Source organism: Pteropus medius, unplaced genomic scaffold (genome assembly GCF_902729225.1).
Source record: "Pteropus medius unplaced genomic scaffold, Ma_sr-lr_union100, whole genome shotgun sequence".
Taxonomy (NCBI): Eukaryota; Metazoa; Chordata; class Mammalia; order Chiroptera; family Pteropodidae; genus Pteropus; species Pteropus medius.
This window is the reverse complement of record NW_024351546.1, coordinates 1,474,596-1,499,118: the sequence shown is the minus strand read 5'-3', so window position 1 is coordinate 1,499,118 and position 24,523 is coordinate 1,474,596. Positions and strand designations below refer to the sequence as shown.

General features: G+C 52.7%; 1 protein-coding gene across 1 annotated transcript in view; it reads right to left on the bottom strand.

Annotated features, from left to right (window-relative positions):
• Positions 1-10,620: 10,620 nt before the first annotated feature.
• The window catches only part of PLXNA1 (plexin A1), a 304,322-nt gene continuing 290,419 nt past the window's right edge, over positions 10,621-24,523 (bottom strand). Inside the window, 12 exon segments of the mRNA XM_039843598.1 lie at positions 10,621-11,929; positions 13,639-13,789; positions 13,871-14,083; positions 15,317-15,486; positions 15,607-15,797; positions 16,162-16,258; positions 16,566-16,669; positions 17,527-17,686; positions 17,794-17,940; positions 21,545-21,611; positions 21,986-22,242; positions 23,430-23,572. Of these exon segments, the coding sequence (XP_039699532.1) occupies positions 11,834-11,929; positions 13,639-13,789; positions 13,871-14,083; positions 15,317-15,486; positions 15,607-15,797; positions 16,162-16,258; positions 16,566-16,669; positions 17,527-17,686; positions 17,794-17,940; positions 21,545-21,611; positions 21,986-22,242; positions 23,430-23,572 (1,796 nt within the window). The 3' untranslated portion in view covers positions 10,621-11,833.

The following is a 24,523-nucleotide window of genomic DNA, read 5'->3' as shown; positions in this document are numbered from 1 at the left end:
TCCAGGCAGGGCTATTCAGGGAAGTCGTTGCACCTTCTCCCCTCTCCTCCTACAGGGAGCTCCGATGTGAGAGGAATATTCTTTGTTTCTCCCCGTCCACTGCCCGACAACCAGGGTTCTAACCTATGGTAGCTCTTATGCACAGATCCCATGCTCAGACGTGCTGCTGTGCAGTTTGGGTATTTTTTGTTGAGTTTTAGATATTCAGCTTATTGTTTCAAGGAGAGAGATCTGGGAACGTCTCTCACTCCGCCATGTTTAATCCAATCTCGTATTTCTCATTCTTTTATTAAAAGCTGAGCATTTAAAAGACGATATTAAGAAAGTAAAAAGACAATGCGCATAATGGGAGAAAAATTTTTGCAAATCATATAGCTGATAATAGATTTGTATCTAGAATATATACAAAACTATTGCAATTTAATATGTAAAGACATATAACCCAATTTAAAAATGGGCAAAGGATCTGAACAGATGTTTCTTCAAAGAAGTTATATAGCCAATAGGTGGCCGATACGCATATGGCAAGATGCTCAATATCATTAGTCATCAGGGAAATGGAAATCATAATCACGATGAGATACCACATTATACCCACTGAGATGGCTATAATCTAAAAGACAGACAGCAAGTGTTGGGAAAGATGTGGAGAAAATGGAGCCCTTATACATGTCTGGTGGGATGTAAAATGGGCAGCTGCTGTGGAAAACAGTCTGATAAGACCTCCAACTGACAAACATAGAATTACCATATGACCCAGCACCTTCACTCCTAGGCATCTACTCAAGAGAAATGAAAACACAGTTCCACACAAAAACTTGTACACAAATGTTCACAGCAGCATTATTCATGATAGCCAAAGAACGGAAACAACTCAAATGTCCTTCAACTGATGAATGGATAAATAGTATGTATGTGGTCTATCCATACTGTAATAAAATAATATAAATGAAGCCACTTTAAAATGGACTGGAGCTGCCATCCTAGAGGAACTGCCTTGTATGTGTTATGCCTCCAACTCTTGGAGCTTTAAAATAGGGCAAAATAACCTTTGAACTGGGCCTAAGGCAACATTGTGTCCCAAAGAACTGTTCACAAGGATAACAACAAAACAGATGTTATGATTACTGGACTGAAAATTCTAAAAATTGTTAAGAATTAACATCATCATGTCATGTTTTCTACACCAATAGAAATGCCTTCCTTTTATTAATGTAATTATTCCCTTTCCCCTTCTCATAAATACCCCTTGTCTTTGTCTCCTAATTGGAACGCTATTTGGGCTTCTGCCCGAATAGTGGGTCCTGGATAGCTATTCTTTTGTTCTTAAATAAACAGTTGTTGCCTCTCATTTAGGCCCTTTATTTTTAGGTTAACAATACAATGGGATTTTATTTAGTCATAAAAAGGAATGAAGTACTGATTCATGCTACAACATGTTGGAACCTTGAAAACGTTTTGTTAAGGATAAGTATCCAAGCACAAGAGGCCACATAGTGTGATTCCATTCACATGAAATGTCCGGAAAAGGCAAATCTATGGACACAGAGTGGTGCCAGGGGATGGGGGTGGAGGGCTGGGAGCAAGAGAGGAAAGGGGGAGGTGGAAGCTAAAGGGTAAGGGGTTTCTTTTGGGGTGATGAAAATGTTCTAAAATTTAGTGCAGTAATGGTTGTACAACTGTGTGAATATACTATAAAGCACTGAATTGTACACTCCAAATAGGTGAATTGTATGCTATGCGAATTATAGCTCAGTAGAGCTGTATAAAAAATAAAACGCAGAGTATTTTCTCTCTTCTCCAGTTCTCACCCCAAACTTGCATGCTCATATCTATCACACCCTCAGAAAATCAAGAGCCTCCTAGTTAGCAGAAATCATTCTCCTCAGAAGGAGTTGGTGTTAAGACAGACAGACACAAACACACACACACACACACACACACACAATTTAAAAAAGCATATTCTTTTATTCCTAGAAAATTGGTCTAGTCCTGCTCTGTGAACCAGAAATGCAATTTAAGATTTTCTAGTAGCCATATTTTTAAAAGTTAAAAGGAACAAATAAAATTAAATAACATATTTAACCCTATCTATCCAATATGTTATCATTTCAACATGTAATCCATATAAACAATTTTAATGAGCTATTTTACATCAGGCGTGTATTTTACACTCACAGCATAACTGGGTTCAGACTAGCCACATTTAAAGTTCTCAATAGCCACATACAACAGTGGCTACTTCATTGAACAGTGCAGGTCTGCACTCTTGAAGTTGCATGTGACAGATTTGAGCAAAGCCAGGAAAAAAAGGAAAATTGGTTGTCTAATGTAATTAAAAGCCGGAAGAGAGCCTGACTTTAGACACAGCTGGATCCAGGAGTTTAATCTCCCTCTCCCCTCTCCCCACTGCCTTCTCTCTCTCCTTATCTCCTCTCACTCTCCCCCTCTTCTCTTTCCTTTATTTCTCTATCTCCCTTTCTACCTGTTTCCTTTCTCCTCATCATCTCTTGATCCCACACTCCTCTGGGCTGGCTGCGCCCTTAGGCAGGCACCCCTTGCTTCACGTAAAGGAGCTTTCTCTCTTTTCAGTAGTTTCAGGTGACATGCTGAGCGTGACAGGAGGAAGGGATGCTCTAATTGGGGTCATGTGTCAATGGCAGGGGGTGGTGGATGGGGGGCAGGTGGCTAGCTGCCTGGAATTAGGGGGAGGAGAAGTTCCCCCAAGATCAAGCACTGCCAGCTGTCCAGCAGTGCCTACACTGCACTGGACCTCCACTCTGAGTGGAGCCCAGCATTGTCCCTAGAGTTGAAAATACACATAGCTCCGCTCAGGTATTTTTGTTAAAGTAGCTTTTTAATTGTCCATAACTTCTCTAATCTTGTTCCCAAGCTTCTGCCCTACTGGGAAACAGGAACAAAACCTTAAACTTTGAAAAGATTTCAATCTAGTGCTATTTGAACGATTTCTTTTGTTTTACCACAGTCTCTGCTGAAAAGATGTATGTCTAGGTCACAATTCAACTTCCTAATAGGGCTCTTCTTTCTTCCCAAAGTGACAACGGGATCTCAGGCAAAGCTTTCTGACACTAGGGAAGGGAGGTCTGTCCCTCTGTCAGCCTCCACTGGAAGTGTCTCACCCACTCAGGGCCACCTTGTACAGCTGTGCAGGTTGTACACCGCACAACTCTGTAGGAGTATATTAGCATAGACGACAGTATGCACGGTTCTCCCTGGAGTTGTGTGGGCAACAGCCCTGATCTCATACACCTCTGCTTCTCAGCCCCAGTCCTCACTGAATGCTTTGGCTTTCAGACATGTGCTACTCCTCTATCTCAAGTCTGGGTGCTGCTCCGCTCCCCCACCCTCATCCCAGTAGCTTCTTCTTCCTTACTCCTGACTCCTGAATTTCTGGACCCCTGTGTCAGGGGGAACTGCATCTTGAAACTGCTTCTGGTACATGAGGCAGCTTAAGGAGTTTAGAAATCCCCCTTCATTCCTGTCCATTGCCTCACATAGGAAATGGGCGCTTCAGCCAGAAGGGACAGGAGAATGTCTTTGCTCTGGGTAGTATCCATTGTCCAGGATAACAAGATTAACAGGATATGAAAACACACCTGTAATTATCTCAAACATAACCTTTGTTACCCTTTCACGCAAATATTATCATACAATTCTTCGATCAACCCAGGCAGGGGCTGTTAGAGTTGTTCTTCCATTTTACAAATGAAGAAACTGAAGCTGAGAAAGAGACAGAGGCTTGCCCCATCACACAGTACTAAGTATGAGACCCAGGGTTGCAAGCCAGGAATTCCCCTTCTCCTCTTACAGACTGCACACTTAAAGATAAATTGGTGTCTTGAAAACTATTTTTAAGTAATTCATTTCAGCAAGAGAAAAGACGCTTTTCTGGTTCACTTTCTTGAACTAAAAACTGTTTATTCGCCCTACCCTCTGTACTTTCAGGCCCTGCAAACATGCAAAGAATGATAGAAATGTCACACACCTGTGTGGTGCTGTTGTTGGAGAAACCAGGCCCACCGGGATGCTCAGACATACAGAGGTGGAGGCGGGGAGGGCATGGTTGGTGTCCAAGGGAAAGGCCCTGGGGGCTTCCTCTTGAGGTGGCAGGAAACCAGCAGGAAACCAGCAGAAAAAGGGAGGAAAAGTACTAGAAAAAGCTCTCACTGGGATAACTAGGCTGGGCAGGGCAGGAACAGAAACACATGCAGGGACAGGACCACCCCTGCAGGTCCCCTGATGCCAGACATCTGAAAAATGTAGGCAGGCACCCTGGGTGGTATGTGAGCATTTTAGGCAGGGCAGATGGGACACTAGCTGAAGCTGAGGACTCTTCCAGGCAGCGTTCAGTCATGAAAGGAACAGTGCCCCAGAGGGAACTTCACACGAGGGGTGAGGCAGAGAGGGTAGGAGCCCAAGATCACTCAAGTGAAGGAGCAGTATGCAGAGGTGGCATCACCGGCTCAGTGCTGGGTTGTCAGAGGTACCAGCACTAGGGAAGTCCACCGTTCTCCCACCCCAGCCTCCTGCCAGGGCATCCAGCGAAGGAACCAGGAAGCAGAGTGTGCAGGCGCAGCCAGGAGCACAGAGGAGAGTCTGAGAGCCATGTCTGGGTTCTGGGTGTCTCTCCACGTCTGGCCGGCACTTGGTAATTTTATCAGACAGGACAACCACTGTGGGAAACCACTTGTTGCTAAAACTTAATATTATTACTTTTATTGTACTATTTTTGTAGTCACCTACTTACAGCAAGTGATACTGGTCATCCACTTATGATAGTGCCATAAAGTTTTCCTCTTAATAAATTTCAAGTTAAAAAGTGGAGTGTATTTAGAGGAAAATTTGAGGTAGGTGGACGGACTCACAGTGGCTTAGAAAGTGAAAGAGGTGAGACGAGGGGCCCATAGAAGCAGTGAGACACCTGGGGGTCCATGACAGGAGAGGGCAAGGCTGAGGTTAGGCTCCTGACAGGGTGCTCCAGGAAGCACAGGGCCTACTCCCCAGAAAATGGAACCTGAATCCAGCTAAGCGTCTACGTCCAGTACTCCAGCCACATGAGGACAAAGGACTTGCTTCTCCACCAGGAATAACTTTAAAACAGATGGGGCTTGAAGATTCAGACAAAGGAGATGAAAAACTAAACGTGACACGGGGGCGCTCCTCAATTCTCATCGAATCATTTGTGAAACTGCAGTCTGGGGGCAACTGAGAAAATGTGACATGCAAATATTAATTTTACTAGTGTGATAATGATATGGTGGTTATATAAAGAAAAATGTCTTTATCCATTAAAAAGAATAGTCTCATGAAGAGAGAAAAGAGAGGTACTTGTGAACGCTGGGCTTGAGGAAGATTTACCCAGGAACCACCAGGTGGCATGACCCAGGGTATTCTGTGTTGTGGGGGTCTCAGGCCTAAAGAGGAGCCAGCTGGTTCTTCGGAGTTCCTTCGGAAACAAGGAAGGTGGGCTCTGACTTGCCTGAGGTCCACCAGGGGCTTGGACACAGGACCATCCTGGGGTGAATCACAGCTTCCTACTTTGTCCCTGGGCTTGACCAGGGTGGGGGCACCCAAGGGATCTTCCTATAGTAGCTGGGGCCTTCGGCCTTCGGGAGGTGGGACCAAGGCTGGGACTGCAACCAGAGGGGTGGGGCCACCAAGTCCTTGTAGCTGAGCTGGTAGACAGTCTGGGTTTGAATCCTGGCTCCAGCATTGACAGTTCGTTCTGTGTACGTGGGCAAGTGATGGATCTCACCTCTCTTCGTCCCTAGGTCTTCCTCTGTACTGACAATGCTACCAGCTTGTATTAGTCAGTATTGTCTGGGTTGTGCTACAGAAAAAATAATTCTTCAAATGCCCGTGTCCAGCACAACTAAGCTTTGTTCTGTGCCCATGCCACACACCCAACATGGGCTGGCTGGAGTCACTCCAGGAGGACTAGATGCCTAGCCTAGTTGTGACTCAAGCCACTTCCACTGACAACCCCAATGATCGATCAGAGCAAGTCACGTGGCCCTGCCCAGCCCATGTTCAGGAAGGCCACACATGTCCACAGAACAATATCATCTGAAAGGCTGTCGGGTCTCCAGGAAGATCTCAAAGGGGCAGTGGGGCCAAGATCCCTGGGGAATGTCTGTAGGAACCTCCCAAGTGGTCTCTGGCCTCCAATGGCCTCTAGTCCTCTAGTTCCACAGATCCCCAGTGCAAGTCAGAGCTCACCCTCCTTGTTTCCCAAGGAGCTCAGAAGAGCCAGCTGCCTCCTTTTAGGCTTGAGACCCCTCACAACACAGAGTACCCTGGGTCACACCACCTGCTGCTCTCCTCCTTCTCGCACTCTGCCCACCCAGCCTCCTCTCCCCCGTTACTCAAGCATGCCTGGTTCATTCCTGCTTTGGGGAATGCAAGACTTCCCAATACCACCATGGCTGCTTCCTTTTGTCCCTCGGGTCTCCATGCAACTGCCCCTCCTCACACAGCCCTCCCTGACCACCTGGCAGCTGTTATGTCACATGCCATTGTGTTTTCTTCACATATGTGTCCTCAAATGTGGTCACCAAATGCAGTGTTTATTTGGCCTACTATTTTATCCCTACTCACAGAGTCTACGCTGTCTGGAGCCCCATTACCAGGGCTTAGCATAGTGCTAGCCACAAAGAAGGGGGTCAGTTGAATGTGCTGGATCACAGGCCAGCCTCACCCCTCTGTCACCCAGACACCCTCATCCACATGCCCTACTTGGAGCAGCCGGCCAGCCCCAGTATTAACAGCTGATGGTTTTAATGCCCTCGATTAGCCACTCTGTTGGCAATCAGAGGTGCCTGCCTCCTTCCTGCATTGTGCTGGCTGTATAATTACACTTGATCACTTCACGATGATCGCTGATTGTGGCTCAGAGATGATTGGCCGCTTTCAGGCTGGTGGGGCTGGAGCCCTGGGCAGCCTAACGAGGGTAATTGAGGTAGGGCTGATTATGCCGGAAAGCTAGAGGGGATCGAGCCATGAGAACAGGCCATGGCATACCCCAAACGGGACTGCATTTGCTAAATTTGTTTCTGAAGCAATTTCATGGTGATTACACTGATTTCTTTTTAGTAACTGAGCTTGGCGCTGAGCATGACACCTGCAGCCCCAGCTGTCAGGACAGGCCCATTTTATAGCAGGAGGTATTGATTTATGACCTGCTGTCAGAGCCCTTGGAACGGAGATATTGTGAGAAGGCAGGCTGGAGTACTGCTGGTGTTCCCTGGGAATCTCCCTCTTAGGCTATGGCCTGTTTTCAGTCTAGCTCTGTCTCTTACCTCTGTGTGGCCTTGGGCAACACCTGTGTGCCCCCTCAACATCCGGTCTGCATGTTGGGGATAATAACCCCTACCTCTTCAAACCAGTTCATTCGCTGGTTGAGCTCGGACAGTGGCTGAACGACCACTGGGCAATCAGCTTCTGTCATTGTCACTGCCTAGGGGTAGCCTGGAGATCAGGTACAAAGCAGATAGATAGCCCCTTTGGCGTCACACCTGTCTTCTCCAGACACAGACCTGCTTCATCCAAAACTATCACATCCAACTTCCACGCCCACCCTCTGGGGCAGGAATGGTCCCTGTTGGGAAATGGAGGAAACCAGCCCAGAGCCTGCAAAGGCTGCACCAACACCCTCTCCATCAGAAATATGTCAAAATTTTCATGAGATGGAACAGCAGAGTCTGTGCTAGAAAGGCCAACATTTCCCAAACTGGATTCCTCCTCTGCAAGACTCCACATAAAAAACAGTGCTCTTGGCTGAGAAATGCTGGGACATGCAGCTTCAGCTCCTTCCTATTCAAGGTGGTATCCCAGGACTATGGCCTTAGGTCACAAGAGCTCCTTGGCCACAAGCAGCCAAGCCACCCCAGGCATTCTGGATCACAGCCTGCATTTTAACAAGGCCCCCAAGGAACCACTACCCTGAGACATAACTCTGCTGCACATGGGAAGGCCCTGGGCAGCCTCTGAAAAGCACACTACCAGAGCCCCATGGACAACTGGACCTGGAGGGGCTCATATCCTGGTGTTTTCAGGCTCAACATGTAGTTTCAAAGTGCCTCCAAGGTTCAGGACACCCATGGGTTTCCAGCACACAAGAGCAGTGTGATCCTGGTCCAGGCGTGGGACTGCCGAAATCCTGGAGGCCGAGAACTGGCACCCAGTCAGTATGGGGTGCTGTTGCTACGGACCACGCTGCGCGCCATTAGTACTCAAGGCCTGGCTGTACCCCATGGGCAAGAGTCCTAGCATGGCCTGGGAGAGGGTGCTCTGAGCATGGGATGTGCTTGCAGACTGCCAGCCATGTGCTCCCCAACCCCACCCCAGACCTCTCCCAGCAAGGTAAGCCCAGAGCCATGAGCTTTAGCAAAAATGTTTAATCTCTCCTTAATGTGTGTGTGTATTTACAAGTACTAAATCTGAAGAACAGTAAAATAGGAAATAGCCGTGTATTTACACAATCTGCTGGCTGAGCGCCCCATCAGCCACACTGCTCCTGCAGAGGCAATGGTGAGGGGTGGCTCAGGCCGGCCGAGCAAGCGCTCTTCTTTTGGGTAGGGGCCCTGCGGCATTAAAGGACAGCTAATTGTGGTCTGTCTGAAAAATATCTCTCTAAATATATCTATTCTAGCTTGTGTAGCACCAACATGAGCCATCACATCCAGAACTGGGAGAAAAACCAAGGTGGAGGCTCTCAGCAAGGTCAGACCAGGAGGGCGGGAACGACATTTGGGGCCCTCCGACTTGGGGTGTCCCCGGCCCTTCTGCCCTGGGTCAGGGAGTGCAGGGCAAGCTCGAGGTATATCGAGAGGCCCGGCTCCCAGACCAAAGTATGAGCCGTCCTGGGCACTCCTGAGACATACATAGGGAAGGGTGGCAGGAGCGGCCCCAAGCAGGGCAGGCCATAGCAGCAGTGTCTGGGGTAGAATGGGTGTCCCTGCACAGTACCCCATCCATGGCCCAGACTCCCCAGGCCTGGGACTGCAGAGGAGCCTTTGGGACAGTTGCGTCCACCCTCACTGCACAGAGTGGGCGCCTGCTAGACCCTCACATCCCCCCCAGACCAGTGCCAGAGCGTGGGATCAGAGCCACTGGCAAGATGCTGTCTGGAGGTGAAAGTGGGATGCCTGGGCCCGGCACCTGGGGTGCTACAGAGCTGGGAGGGCTGTGGGAACTAGTGATAAGAACTCAGAGCCTAACTGCACAACCTGGCAGGAAGGACGGTGTGGGACCTGCTGCCCTGGGGAGACAGCAGGCTTAGAATTAGCTCGATCAGCTAGCATGTAAACAGATATTGCTAAAGTGCTTGCGCCTGATAGGTGTGCGCTGTGCGGTGGGCCACACACTCTGCAAGGCCAGCAGCACCCCTCCTCCTCCCTCACCATGTACAGCCTCTTGAGGTGAGCAGGGGACCGGCCCTCTGTGGGCTGGGAGGCCTCAGGAAGCAGAGTTGGAACTGGATTCTGAAGTGGGCATTGCAGGAGTGGAGGCGCCCTAAACTGACCCCTGTGGAACTGGAAGAACAGAGCCTCAGTTAGAAGCCAACATCCAGGGAAGACTTTGGGGGAAACTAAGACCTACACCCAGGCATGGCTAGGCGACCTCAGAGAGGAAACAGGGATGCACCCAGGAATGGGAATCCAGGCCAGAGCAGTGGCAACCGAAACGACAGACTGATCTCTACAGTGATCAGCCTCACACCTGGCCTGCCACATCGACCCAGGAACAAGCCCATGTAGGCTCTGCTGGGGTCAGGGGCTGACTGAGCTCCAGTTGGTCACCCACAGAAGCAGGAGGCCCGAGCCCTGCTCAGTGCCCACAACAGAGAAAGGAACCCGAATTTCCCCAGTTCCAGGAGCTTCCTGAGTCAGTTCTCAGGTTTCACATTGCTTCCCCACTGAGGGAGCAGCCCCTAACCTGATCTCTGAGGTGTACGGTCTGGCTCACACTGCTCAGGAGCGGGAGGCCCAAGACAGACAGCCGTGGGCACAGGGCTGGCCACAGTTAGCTGTCCCTTAAAGTCCATGGGAATCTTGAGTACCATCAAAAAAGTGAACTTGAAGGGGGCCGCTTGTCTGATTTTATAAGTGACTGACTAATTAAAAAACATAAAAAAGGGTCTAACAACCTCTAATATTCAACACTTGCAGTTTTAAAAAGATCAAGTCAGACTAAACGCTAGTACAGTCATGCAGGAATCCATAGCCCCTCAACCCGGAAGCTCTCGGGTGGGGGGGGGCCTGAGAGTTCTCTCTTTTTTACATCAAAACAAAAACAGGACAAACTGGTTGAGGGGTGGAGGCCTGGGATGCTCCGCTAAGGGAAACTGGCCACTTGCTTCATGATCATGTGGTATTGCTTTACCACTGCCTTGATTCTCTTACTCTAAATTGTAAAATTTCTCCTCCTCCAGTCAACTATATAGGACCCCACTGGGGCTGGAGACTAAGGCTAGAGCCACACACACATATATATATCTATAGATATATATATATATATATCTATAGATATATATATATATATATCTATAGATATATATATATATCTATAGATATATATATACACACACACACACACACATATGTATATATATGTATAATAACGTACAGATGTTTTCTAATTAAAAATTTGTTCTTTTTTGCTGAGAGCAGGGTGGACAGAGCCAACCACCAGGCCCTCTGGTCACTGTGTCCTGCTCCCAGCTAGACCAGCAAGTATACCAAGGGGCCCTGCCATGGTCCTGGCTGCCCAGTCAGAGTGCAGCAGGATAAAAACAAAACAAAAAACAGTCCCCAGATGTCCCATGGCGCTTGAGGGGCCAGAACACTGCTGAGATGCCAGACCGGAAGCTGCTAGAAGGTGGATGTGGAGAGCTGGGAAGATAGGGAGGGAGGGAGGATGGTCAGGGCTGCTCCCACAAGCTCCATGCTAGAGAGCTTGCCAGGAGTGGACGCAGTAGAGGAGTACATGGAATAAATAATGGGAACGTGTGCTCATGACTGGAGCCCCAGGCTCCCAGAGGCACAGCCCTGAGGACACAAAGGGAGTTGCTGAGTCCTTCTGGAAGTCACTTGGGAGCTGTGAGCACTGCCTTCCTTCAGCCCCTCCACAGGAGGTTGCTGGGGCCTCTCTCTGGGCGAGGTGGACATGGCGCTTCAGCCTCTGCCGCAGAGAGCACGCGGTGAATCGGAGGACGGTGGCGGCGGTGCAGCAGAGAGCATGAGGGTGCCAGATGTGGCAGGCAGGCAGGCGGCGACAGCCCAGATCAACTTCGGCTCACCTTGGCTGGGCCTGGCATCCAACCTCCCCCAGGCTTCCAGCGAGGCCTCAGTCCTCAGGCTCTGCGTGGGAAGCTGGGAAGGCTAACCCCTTCCCAGCCCCTCGTCCTGGCCCTTCTGGCCTCGCCAGCCTGAGCTCAAGGAGACAACCAGAATGGCTTCCACCCTCCTGGAGGGCTCAGCCTTACCCCTAGGTCTTAAGCAGTCACTCAAGTCTTCTGAGAAGGTCCCAGCGGCACCTGGGCTTCCCCAGCCCTAAAGCCAGCAGCTCTGGGCACAGAGGGTGTTGCAGAAACCATCTCACCCACACCAGTAAGAACCAGGACCCCCGTAAGGCGGGAGGGCGGGGGAGAGCCAGGAGAACGCTGGCCTGCATGCCCGCCCTGAGCACACGGGCACCCGGCACAGGTCGGGGGAAGCTGCCTCCAGGGATCTCGCAGCTTTGGCTGATGATCGGAGGCCACCCCTGCAGGCTCTCTTGCTCATCTCTTGCCAGACAGTGGAGACCAGGTGACTCAGCTGCTCAGGGTCATCGTGTCCACCACCTGCTCCAGCTTGCTCCGGAGCCGCTGCCGCCGAGCCTGCTCATCCTTCTCCAGAGCTGTCAGGATCTGTGGAGGCCAGTGGGGGAATTAGCGGGCTTGGCCGGGGCCACCACTCATGTGGGACCAGTACATCAATGCTTGGAGGGTTGTACACAATAGGCGTGTGACATGGCCATGGCCAGCAAGGGCTCTGGAGCAGATGCCCAATTCTATCCCTTCCATTCTCAGGTAAGAGACCTGGGTTTTCAGCCTGGAACCCCAGAACCCCAGTGGGAAGGATGAGTACCCCTGGTCACTATTCCTAATCTCAACCCCCAAAACACCAGCCTCAAATAGGGCTCTGGTCATAGCCAGCCCTTCATGTCCGTTCTCCTTGGTGCAGTTCCCCATCTACTGATGGGAGCAGGGCCTGGCCACCCAGGGTGCGGATGTGCTGCCACCCTCTGGAAGACCCCTCTATACTGCAACTCAGCCTGCTGCTTCCAGCCCCCCAGGAAACAGGGGCACCTCAAGCTCACACTCTCAGTTCCTGCTGGCACATCAGCCCCCTGGTATATGTCCACACTGCCATCTTGCTCCACCCCATGACCTCAGTCTCTTTGCACCCCTTTATAGTGGAGCTCCTCAGAGAACCTCTAGATGGCTTTAAAGTCCCCAACCCCCAGGCAGTGTCACCAGGTCACCCAAGATCACCCTTCTTGGCCCCAGGGTATGGCCCATTCCCTTCCTGCTCTGGACTCACCTCCAGGGCCGCCTCCTCCAATCTCAGCTAAAGGTCCTCTGTTCACTGCTAACCCCTACAACCTGACGCTGGAACCCAAGTCTCTCCTGAGTCCTAGTTCCACTCCCATTAAAGTCTAAGGCAGACTTCTCGAACTTCCTCACCATCTGTTTCTTACTCAGCCTCAAGTCTGGAGTCATACCCCATAGCTAGTTGGATCAGCAAGTCCTGGCCCTTCCCACACACGACCCAATACCACAGCTACAGCCCCTAGGCGGTCCCTGCCTCCCCCGCCCTGGGTACCCAAAAGTCAGATCATTCAAGGCCTACACACTCAGTGACAGGCCCTTTGCTTCAACCTCGCCTCCCCTTCCACCTGGCATGGCTCTAATTTAGTGTTGTGCCTCCACAGTCCTGCAGCTGGGCCCACTCTGGGCTCAGAACCTTGGCAGTGGCCATGCCTGTGCCTGTCCTGCCTCTGTGGCCCTGTGTGCCCAATTTAGCCCATGAGTCAGTCCCCCTTCCTTAGACGTCTCAGGGAGCCCCAGCTCTGTGCAAACAGATGGCAAGGAGGCCTCCTAAGGTCTTACTCCAGGTAAGACCTTACTTCAGCAGAAAAGACACTAAAGAAGGAAGGGTCTGCTGCCCTACCCTGAAGATGATCAACCACATAATGGGCCTTCAGGGAATAGCCACTCATTAACCCATGTTCTCCACCTCAGGAAGCCACTGACATCTGCTCCCCAACACCCCCTACTCTGAAAGCAGGCTCCCTGACCTGCTGCAACCCAGCCCGACGACCCTGCTAGGCCTGGTGGGCAGTCACAACAGCACTAAATGCCTGTCCCAGCAAGTAAGGTGGCCAGTGGGGGTACAGAGCAGAGAAGGCAGGCTCCTGGCCAGCCTAGAGGCCTGGGGAGAAGCGGGTAGAGGCGGTGGAGGTGACAGAAGGGCCCCAGAGAGGGAGCCCTGTTTGGCAAGGTCTGGTGTGAGGCTGAGCAGGGCTATGTGTAACAGGCCTGGGGTGAGGCCAGTGGCCAGTGTGTGTGCTCACCTCGTCCTTGTACTTGGTGATATAGGAGTAGATCTCATGCAAGGCGCTCATGCTATTGAACTGGCTCAGGTGTAGCCGCGACTGCTCGGCCAGGTATGCACTCATATCCTGGTCGCTGATGGCAGGCATCTTGGCAATGTCAGCATAGTACCTGCAGGCATACAGCAGGTCGGGGATGTGAGCTGAGTCCTGGTCCTCAGCCCGCCGCCTCCCCCCTGCATGCTCGCCTCACCTTTCCACCCAGCTCTTATAGTTGGGGATGTCCTTGGCGTAGAGCAGCTTGTTGGAGGGTGAGTCCTTGCCCAGCTTGTGCTCGGACGTGGAACAGGAGTCCATGAATGTCTGGGCCACCACCGACAGGCAGGCATCTGTGATACTGCTCTTGTGGATGTCAAACACGAACTGTGGGTTCTTGATCACGTTCACCCAGAAACGCAGGGGCAGGCTGTGGGCGGGCAGGCCAGATGCATGATCAGACAGGGCTGTAGTACCCCTTCCAGACAGCACAGGAAAGGGGCCAGTCAGCAGCCTCATAGCTTGCTTGGTACCAGCATTCACAGTGGCCATGAATTTCCTGAGGAAACTGAGACCCAGAGAGGGGTGTCTCCTGCCACTCACACTCCGGGAAGGCAGTCCCTCCCCATGATCACATGCTTAGATGCACACTTACACACAGTTACACCCCTGCTTTTGCCCAGGAAGGGCTCTAGGAGACACATCCCCATAGACAGCTGACCTCTGTGCCCAAAATGACGCTCCTAAGACAGCCATCAACTGGGTTATCTAATAGCCACGAGCCACATGTAGCTGTTTAAATTGAAATTAAATAAAGTTAATTCAGAGTCTTAGCTGAAGTAGTCACGTGTCAAATGCTCAGTAGCCACACATGGCCAGCGGCCACTACTCTCGACAGCACAGATCAAGAACATTCTGTCATTGCAGAGAATTCTGCACAGTGCTGACCTAGATGATGCTGGTTCTGCTGCTGCATCCATGGAACCCCTTCAAGGCCCACAGGCAGCACAGGTGAAGCTAGAGGCCCAGAGCTGGTAGCATTTAGTGGCAGCATTTACAGGCCAGAGTGCTGGGAAGGGTGAGACTACCATGGGACCAGGAACAAAGAAGAAAGAGGCACAGGATGTTCTCTGAAGATGGGCATGTAGTCAGGCTCAGGGAGAGAAAGCCGGACTGGGCAGCAGCTGCTAGTAGGCTGGATGCTGGCTACCTTGAGGGGTGAGAGTGTCAAAGTATTTGCTGTCACCACCACTGTCATGCTCATCACTGCCAATGGCTGGTATGAGCCTGGCCCACCAAGCCCATTTCTCACACCTGTGCATGCCATGCGCACCCAGGGACACACAAAGCACACGTGGGTGAAAACACACATGCCCGCAGGCATGCATACACCCAGCTCCCAAAGGGGGTCCTCCAAGTTGAAGCAGAGGTCATGCCTAGACCTGGAACACAGGAGGCAGTGGATGCCCCCAGATGAGTGAGTTGGGAAGGCCCACCTAAAGAAGGGCTGACCACAGCAGGGAGACAGCGAATCCAGGCCAGCCATTCCCTTTGCCCATTAGAAGAGGGCCTCCTGCAGTAACTCAGGCCCCGCCTTGCCTGGCTGTGCCCCAGTGCCTCACCTGGCCCCACTACCACATCCCTCCCACCCCCCCATAGGTACCAGTTGCTCTTCCAGGTGTGGCGCACATCCGAGTCATGTATTTGGTGCTGGTCAGCTTGCTCGTCCAGGAAGTCGAACATATACTTGATGGCCAGCGGCAGGGCCGAGCCTCGGTGTGCTGTGCTAAAGATGGTCTCAAACAGGTCATCCACAAACTTCTGCAGCGTGCCCTGCAAATAGGAGAGGTTACAGAGACCCAAGGCACCACTGGCAGCCCCTCACCTCCTGGGTGACCTGGGCAGCCGAATGTGCCACCCCCACATCCTTGCCGCCTGCCCACCCAGGCCTACCTTGGTGGCCAGCAGCCGTGTCAGGTAGATCTCCGAGACCATCTTGCTGCCGCGGTCACCCTCACGCTGGTCTAGGTGGTCGTGGTTCTTCACCAGGTGCCATAGCTTGGTGCCGCTCTCCAGATCAGGTGTGATCATGGGTGTGCGCGAGCGCAGGCTGTCAGGACTACTGGCCGTGCGCAGCATGCTCTCTGCAGGCACCATGCCATCAGCTGGCAGGCCTACTGCATCCAGCACCCACACCTCACCCTGGCCCTGGCTAGGTGGCCCTGGGCTAGCAGCTCCTCTATCTGACCCTCAGTTTCCATATCTGAAAACTGGGGTCTTCAGTCCACCTTGCTGGGTGGGAGGGGACAGAAGGGAACACACTATGTGTGGGTGTGCCTGTAGGGAGAAAGGTGCAGCCTCCAAATTGGAGGAAAGGCCAAGTATCCAAGTGACAGGCCGTGATGTGGCCCCTCCCAGCCTTTGCATGGCCCTGCTGCAAAAGGGCCCAGGGGAGGCATCCTGCCCAGGTCAGTGAGCCATGCCCGCTGCCCCCAACTGGCTCCTCACCATATCTGCTGAGGGACTTGGTGAAAGTGGACGAGTTGGAGATGTTGTAGGCAGATGTCTGCTTAGGCACCAGCGCCACTGAGGACCCATCTGTCACCTGTGGGCAGAGGGTTGGGAGATGCATAACCTATTATTGGGAGCCCTAGTGATAGCCCCAGCCCTTCTGGGTACAATGCCTGGAGGCCAGTCACCTCACCACTCAGTTCCTCACTGGTGCACCTCCAAGGCTATTAAGACAACCAGATGGGTCAAGTGCAGGGCCCAGGAAGGATACACCCGTTCCCTTTTCTCTCTGACATTTGTCATCCACCAATAGCCAGGACTGGACACCAGCTTCTGCACTGCCCTGGAGCTCTGAGGAAACAGGCTGGGCCATGGCCAGAGGGTGGGAAGTCTGGGGTCACCTGATAGTGAGCCAGCGTGTTCAGCCTCTTCCAGTCATTGTCGATCTTGGTGGTGACATCTTCATCCTGTAGGATGATGCGTGCCATGCGACCCTGGCGCCACTCTGAAGGGAAGGGGAGCACTGAGGGTTGGGACCATAGGCAGGTGCCTCTGCTGCCCCCTCCTTTCTTGGTCTCACCTCTCAGCCCCAAGGAGCACAGGCATCCTGGGGGTACTTGGTGCAGGGCCTTGAACAGCAGAATAATTAAGGGACAAGGCTACCCTCCCTCTGAGCAGCTCTCATCCTTGCTCAGAGCAAGAAGCATATGCCCCTGCAGTTAAGCCCTGTGACCTGCTACAGCAGCTGCCCCACCCCAGGCAGCCCAAACCCCGTGTAACGCCCTGCCTTCAAGTTCTAGGAAGCTCTTCCAACTCCTCAGCCTGGCATTTGAGGCCTCCATGGTGGCCCCCTCCAGCTCTCTAGCCAAACCTACCATAGGACTCTCCGGCTCTAGACCTACTATGCTTCCTCTGGCCCTCCCTAGCTCTATGGGTACCCCCACCTGCCTGGGTCATGAGCCACAGCACCGTCTCCAATGGCCCATCCTCCTCCTAGAGTACATGAGAACTCCAACTCCAGCTTCTCCCCTGGACAGGGCGGCTCCTAAGCATGCTCCCTGATTCCATTCTCTACTCCAACCTGGCTCGCCCACACCCAGAGCACAGCCCAGATCACATCCCTTCCCTCAAGCCCTCCTCAACATACCCCCTGCCACATGGCCTCCAGAAACCTCCACCAGAGCTCAGTGGCAGGCCTGGACCAGGAGACTCTGCTTGGACTTCTCTAGCTAAGCCCATTACCTGTGGCCCCCCAGAAATGTCCGCTGGTGCTGCCCCTTTCCTGGGCTACATATCTGGGCATGGGCACTGCCCAGAGCTCCAGCACAGCCATGCTACCGTGAGAGCCTCTCTCATGCTCACCTAGGTCCATGTCCCCAGCCTTGGGCCGCTGGGAGTAGGGTACGCCCTTGTACACAGCATCTAGCAGCTTCTCCTTGACCTGCGTCACCGTGTCGCAGTTCAGTCCCTTCACCGGAACCTCAGGTGCGTTCTCATTCTCAGGGTTCACACAGTTCAGGGTCTGGGGGTGGGGAGGGGTGCAGCATCAGCCCCTACCTCTCACTTGTCAGGGGTCAGGTACACGGGAGAGTGTGAAGGGGGCAGGGCAGGATGCTGGCCCGTGCTCACCAGTGTCTTGTAGTCAATCTGCTGCCGGATGAGCTTGTCCTCACTCAGGGAGTAGCGGGCCTCACCCGTGATGGCGTCAATGGGGCCCTTCTCCATCTGCTGCTTGATGGCGCAGTACAGCATGAACAGTGGCTCCCCCGCGCACTCCTGTGGCCGTAGCAGGTGGGTGGGCGTTAGGTGGCAGCCAGGACTGCCAGGGGCTTCCACTCCTGCCCACCTACTCCCACCCTTCCAGGGCCTCTGCACCTTTCCCATAAGGAGAAAATGAGTAATATTTCCAAATTCTTTTAAGGAGGCAAGTTCTACTTCCTGGTTGCAGAGCCCAACAAAGACTATGCAAGTGAATAAATAAGTTAAACAGACCCATGGCTCCTATGAATGTTGATGTGAAAAATCCCAATGAGACCTTAGCAAGAAGAGCTAGGAGTATATCAGGAGAACACGAGGTGGCCAAGCGGGGTTTATGCCAACAAAGACCAAAGCCCTGAAATCTTCCCAGCTCGGGCCTCAGCAGGCCTACTGCCCTAGTCCCCAGCTGATTCCCCAGCATCCCACTTGCCAGAGACTGACCGAGGTACGAGCACTGCACTGTGGAAGAACCTCCGGGCTGTGGTCCCACCCCCATAGCATGGGTGGACTGTAAGCCATAAACCCTAGGCATGACCTCGATCTGGTGGTTGTCAGGGCCCACCCAACTGGGACCCCCGCCCCTGCAGACAGAAGGCTGCTCCTCTCAATTACTCGAAGTGCAGAGGTACCAATCCAGGGCAGCTCTTCAGCACTGAAGGGTATAGGAATCAAGTCAAGGCCATGGAGTGGTCCCTGGGCACTCGGTGAAGGTCTGCTCTGTCCATGCTCTCAACCGCTGCTCCCAACACTACAGCCACAAAAGCTGCCTCCTGTTCCTCCAACCACTTAGTATCCCACTTCAGGGCCTTGGCACCTGCTGTCCCTAGAAAAATCTCTCTCTCAGGTCATCACTGGCCCTTCCAGACTCCACCCAATGTCCCTTCTCAGAAAGGCTCTCCATGACCACTAGGTCAAAGCTGCTAGCCCGCATCGCAATCAGGGCCCTGCTACAATCCCTGGTTCCTGTTGTTCTCTTTGCTGCCATCGACCCACCGGAGTGAAATCTGCTGGGGGGCCAGGACATGGTTGGCTCATCCACATCATCTCTCAACACCCAGCACAGAGCCTGTGCATGTGCAAGGCTCCAGACACTGCTGAACAACAAATGCCATGAATGGAAAGAGGCTCATGTCCTTACATCAAAGTGAAGAAAGTCGACGTCAGAGCTGGCCAGTCCTATCTGCCCCAGGACTGCTCACAACTGCAGGCGCCATGCCTCAAGGGGCCAGGATTGCTGCATCCCCTGCACAGGCGAGGCCCCACCTAAGCGTGGGCACAGGGTCCTTTGTCGCCTTGGATGCCTGATGGAGTTCAAGTGTGCCCCAAGCAGGCAGCATGCTGGCCTCTCCCCCGTGCCCCTGGCACAGAAACAGGAGCTTTGCCCAATAACCAGTTGCCATGGGCACCTTGTTAGCATCTACAATAATTAAAGAGACAGCCCAAGACTCTCCAACAACATGTCTCCAGAATTGGGGGTGGATGGCTCAGTCCTTTATACTCATTTCTGTGCTGTTTAGATGTGCTAAAATGAGCATGGATGACTTTTTTAGTTAAATTTTTTTGTTTGTTTCTAAAGACAGCAATGAATTAAAGGGATTTGGGTTGTTTAAAAACAGTGTGTGGCGGTCTAAAAAGAAGTGAAAGAAGCCAATCTGAAAAGGCTACAACTGAATGATTCCAACTACCAGACATTCTGGAAAAGGCAAAACTGTAGACACAATAACATATCAGCGGTTGCCAGGGGTTAGAGGGAAAATGGGGTGAACAAGTGGAGCCCAGGGGACTTTTAGAACAGTGAAACTACTCTCTGATATTGTAATGGTAGGTCCATGTCATTATACATTTGTCCAAATGCACAGAATGTTCAACACCAAGAGTGAATCTCACATAAACTATGGACTTTGGGAGATAATGTTATGTCAGCGTAGGTTCATCGATTGCAACCGATATACCACCCTGGTGGGGGATGTAATAATGGGGAGGATATAAGGGGGTACGAGGTATATGGAAAATCTCTAACTGCTGTTCGATTTTGCTGTGAATCTAAAACTGCTCTAAAAATGGCAGCTCTCACTCAGCCACTCTGCCTGCGAAATCCTGCACCAGCTATACTTACTCCATTTCCTGCAGCTTGACCCTCCACTCAGCCTTACACGGAATACAGCCCAACCCAGGTCCTCAAACTGGATTTGTCAAGCTGAGTTTCTCAGCCTGTGAGACTCAGGAGCAGACAGAGGTAGATACAGATAAGACAGCTCAGACCCAGCAGTCGTGTTCTCTAAACCTTGCTTCTACTGGCTTTCTGAGTGCAATTTAACGAGCATGTAAATATGTCACACACAGTCTCACAAAAACTTACAGGAAATGCCCAACTTCACGTAATTGGCTCCCAGCTCTGCACGAGAACCCCAGCATTTACTGGACACTCTCCAGGGGCCTGGATTCTGGGATTGCTGAACCACCTCCAGTGGCAGCACTCCTCCGATGAGCCCCACCACAGTCCACCTCCCATGCCCCACACTGGACCTCATGCCTACCTCAGGGCTGTTACTCCCTCTGCCTGGCTAACTCCGTCCTTTCCTTCATGCCCTTATTCAAACCTCACCCACCCTCTCAATATCCACATCTTTCTCACATATCCTAATTCCCATTTGTCCTCTCTCTCCCCAGCCAGGCAGGACTCTCCTCTGGGCATCTTTAAGCCAAGGGAGCCTGGGCCCAGCAGCATTCTTCATGAAGGGCTGAAGGTCCCATAGGCTTTCCCTGATTCAGTAAGGACACAGGAAGCAGAGATCCACAGCTAAGAAGCAACCACAGGGAGATTCAGACCCACCCTCAGCCACTTAGGCTCCACTGCCCATCGCCATGTCTGTCCACAGAGCATCTACTAAAGTCAGAGGTCAGGGGGCCCTGCCACTGCCACAATGAGAGAACATCTGCCAAGCTTTCAGATTTCAAGGGAAACCATACAGTAGTGTCTAAACGATCTCCCATTTTCTAAGTGCAGGTGACTAGTCCAACTTCTTACGTATGGCCCAAACAGGATCCACCTGGACTCATATCTATCCTGAAACTGCAATTTGTACTCTCTGGTCCCTACCCCATTCTGAGGACAGCCACAAGTCTCCAGGGCCCATCTTCTGGGGATGACGGGCTTCCCCCATCCTGAGCAGGTGCTTGTTTGTGCAAGCCTTCCTTACAAGGGTCAATAGGAGCCCCAAGATGCCTCCCCACGGTAACTCAACACTGGGTGCTAGACACACAGAGGTCCTCACTCAGAGTTCTCCTCCATCCTTAGCTCTAGGCCATGGGCACAGTGCAGAAACCTATATATGTATCTAACGTCTAGCTCAGCTGAACACTGGTCATGAAACCTGAGACAGCTTGCTTTACAGCTGGGGCGTCCATTCTTGCTGGGTGAAGCCTGGACAGCCTCAAGAAGAGTCAGGAAAGGGGCCAAGAGGTGCACATCCTGGGAGAGTCCACGCTGAGCCTCCAGCCTCCTCTGAGCCACTTTGGCCTTAGACTGCATATGTCCGTACATCTCTGATCTCCTGTTTCCCTTGTACCCGTCCATCTGCCCAACACCCCCTCAGCATCCTCTCCTCCCCAGCCCACCTACCTTGAGAAATTTGTACAAAAGGAAGGTGAACCAGTTGGTCAGCATCTTTTCTGCCACTGACTCGGTCCTGGAGACAGACATGGGCAGAAGTGACATAACTCCCACTGCCAGGCCTACCTACCATGACCACCCCACCCAGTTCCTGCAGCACTGAAGGTCAGGCCTTAAAAGGCACTCATGGGGGCTGGGTGGCTAGAGGGTTGCTGTGGACATCCCAGCCTTTGGCACTGGAACAGGTCTCTAAGAATGACTCAGGCCAAACACTGATGGCCCCAGACGAGGCATGCCCCAGAGTGGGCCCCATGCCCAACATGTCTGGTCACCACTATTAACATCTGGTCAGAGGAAGCTGAGGCTTCCCTTAGAACTGCAACAGCGGTGCCTCTGGGGCGGGTACCCAGCAGGGCCTCTGGCGTCTGCAGGTAGGAGGTGTGGGCTCACCGCCGTAACAGCAGCTTGGGGTGGTTCTTGCTTTCCAGGTTCTTCTCAATGAGGTCGGAGAGCAACTGCTTGAGCACTCCTGTGGCATACTCCATCTCACCCTGCAGTGCCGTCATGATGAGCGAGGCCACGTTCCCACGGTCACGCATGGAGAAGCTGCGCTGGGCTTCCAGCGTGCGGATGAAGGTCAGCAAGAAATGCTTTTTGGTCAGCAGCTGCCCAAACAGCGTCAGTGATTTCTCCACGTTGGCCTGCACCTGGTGAGAACAGGCGCCTGCTCAGACCCACACTGGGGCATCCAGCACTGTCACAAGAGGTAGGGGCTGGGAAGATCTTTTGGTCAAGGAGTTGTCCAGGTCAGGTGTACAAAGGTAGAGCAGGGACAGAGAATAGGCCCCTGAGGTGCATGACATGTCACCCTGACAAGTGTCCAGACCCCAACTGTCCTCAGCAGAATGGATGTAGCCTAGTATCTACCTGAGAAGCCCACTGCGGGCAGAGACCCTGGCATACCAGCATCAGTGAGAGGTGCAGAATGAGGGCCTGCTCCTGCCTCCCTCTCTGTGGCTGGAGAAGTGAGAAAAAGAAGTAGAATGCAGTCTGGCTCTAGGGCTTCTGCTCTCTCTATCTGTACCAAAGCTTATCAGGACAGGAGGTTCCCTAATAGGCAGACAGGTGACAGGTCCCAGGTAGAACACAGTAAGAGATAAGAGAGCAGCTGGACCAACACAACAGATGGCAATAATCCCTAGGCCAAAGCCAGAGTGAGGGGAAAGTCCATTCAAGTTCAGCTTGAGAGGGAACATCCCACCAATGGAACTGTATGGCGAGCAGGCCCTCCACCATGCAAGGTATGCAGAGAAGGGATAACCTCAGGTAGATAGCATGACGCAGCCGACTTACAGAGTCCCTGGCTATTTCTAGCTGGGACCTGGGCTCCTGGACTGCCTTGGGGGACTCCCAGAGGATAGGGGAGCTAGCCTTCTTCCCCCTGGCAGGCTTGTGCCAATGTCTGTGGAAGAAAGCCCAGCTCTACGAGGGCCTTCGTGCTGTGTCAGCCACGTGCTCCCACCCCAAACAGCCACAGAAACTCCAGCTGGGCACCCACACCTCCCAGCATACATGGCCCAGGCCCCTGCCCAGTAAAGCTTAGCATTGAGAACCACCCAGGAGATAGGCCAGGTGAGCTACAGGGGGTCCAATATGGACTAGAAGGTCCCACAAAATGAAGGCTGCCAGAAGGAGCCCAGCCACTGAGGTGGTTTGCTGGGATGAGGTCCCCCTGCCCCAGGCTCTCCTGCCCCAGGCCCCTGCCAGCCCTCCCTCTTTGCTTCCCAGCATCCCTCTCTACAGGCTTGGGCTATCCCTCAGACCCTCCAGCTGCCTGCCAGCACCCAAGGAGCCCTGAAGGCAGACAAGGAGTGAGCCCCAGCCAGCAGCAAACCTCCATCTCCTTGAGCACCGGGTGGTCTTCAATCCCAGGGAAGAGCACCCGCATGGCGTATGTCCTATAATCGAGGAAGGGGATGCCAGCGCCATCCAGGTCATTGGTCAGCTCGTGAATGTCCGTCTGAAGCTCTGCAAAGGCTGTGGCCAGACGAAGTATTAAGGCAGGTATCCCACTAGCCCCCAGAACCCCAACTCAGGTTGGCCTCAAACCTTCGTTCTACTGTTCACTGGTTGGGTGACCTGTTTTTGCCTCAGTTTCCTTAGCCCTAACAGAGGGATAAAAACCCCTCTGTCATAGGATTAGCCAAGACAAGAACAGAGGAGATACTGGGACCGGGTCCTGGCTGAGAATGGCCCCTGTACCTCAAACTGGCATTTTAGGGTAGAGTAACTAGGGGTGCTGACTCTTCCGCCACCTAGGGGCTCCTACTGCCCGCCCTGACTCCCCTAGACTGAGCTGCCTGGGAAAAGAAGGGGTGTGGCCAGCTGTGGGAGGCAGAGGGAAGCAGGGTTCCAGGGGCTCAGAGGCTATGGGCTCTCCTCAAGCCCCTCAATCCTCCAAACTGACTACTGCCACATGCAAAATCAAGCTAGCCCTACACTACCTGCCCATTCCAGGCAGCTCTGCCTTTTTCAGAAACAAAGGTGGGCAGGGACAAGCCCTGATGGAATATTCCAGAACTGTGAGAAATCGATTCTGCAGCAGTCCAAGGGATGTGCTATCTGATCAGGAGCCAGAGGAGCGCTTGGCGGGCTCTGGGAGACGGCTGGCAGGTTTAATCAAGAGCCAGGCCTTCATCTCTTGGGCACGGCTGCCAGGAGTCTGGTTATCTCCACCTGGAGGCCCTGGAGTGCCCACCAGCTGCTGCACCTGTGCATGTGCTGGCAGATAAAAGCTTTGCATGCACCCACCTCAGCAGGCAGTCATCCTTACCCTGATAGAGGCCCCGAGCTGCAGAATTCCCTTCCTGGCCCCTGCATACCTGGCTGCATCCCATCATGACTGCCCAGTGGTCAGACAGGGGCCTTCCAGGACAGGCAGGGACTAGGCAAATGGACCCCCTGGTCCCAGTAGAGTTAACAACCTGA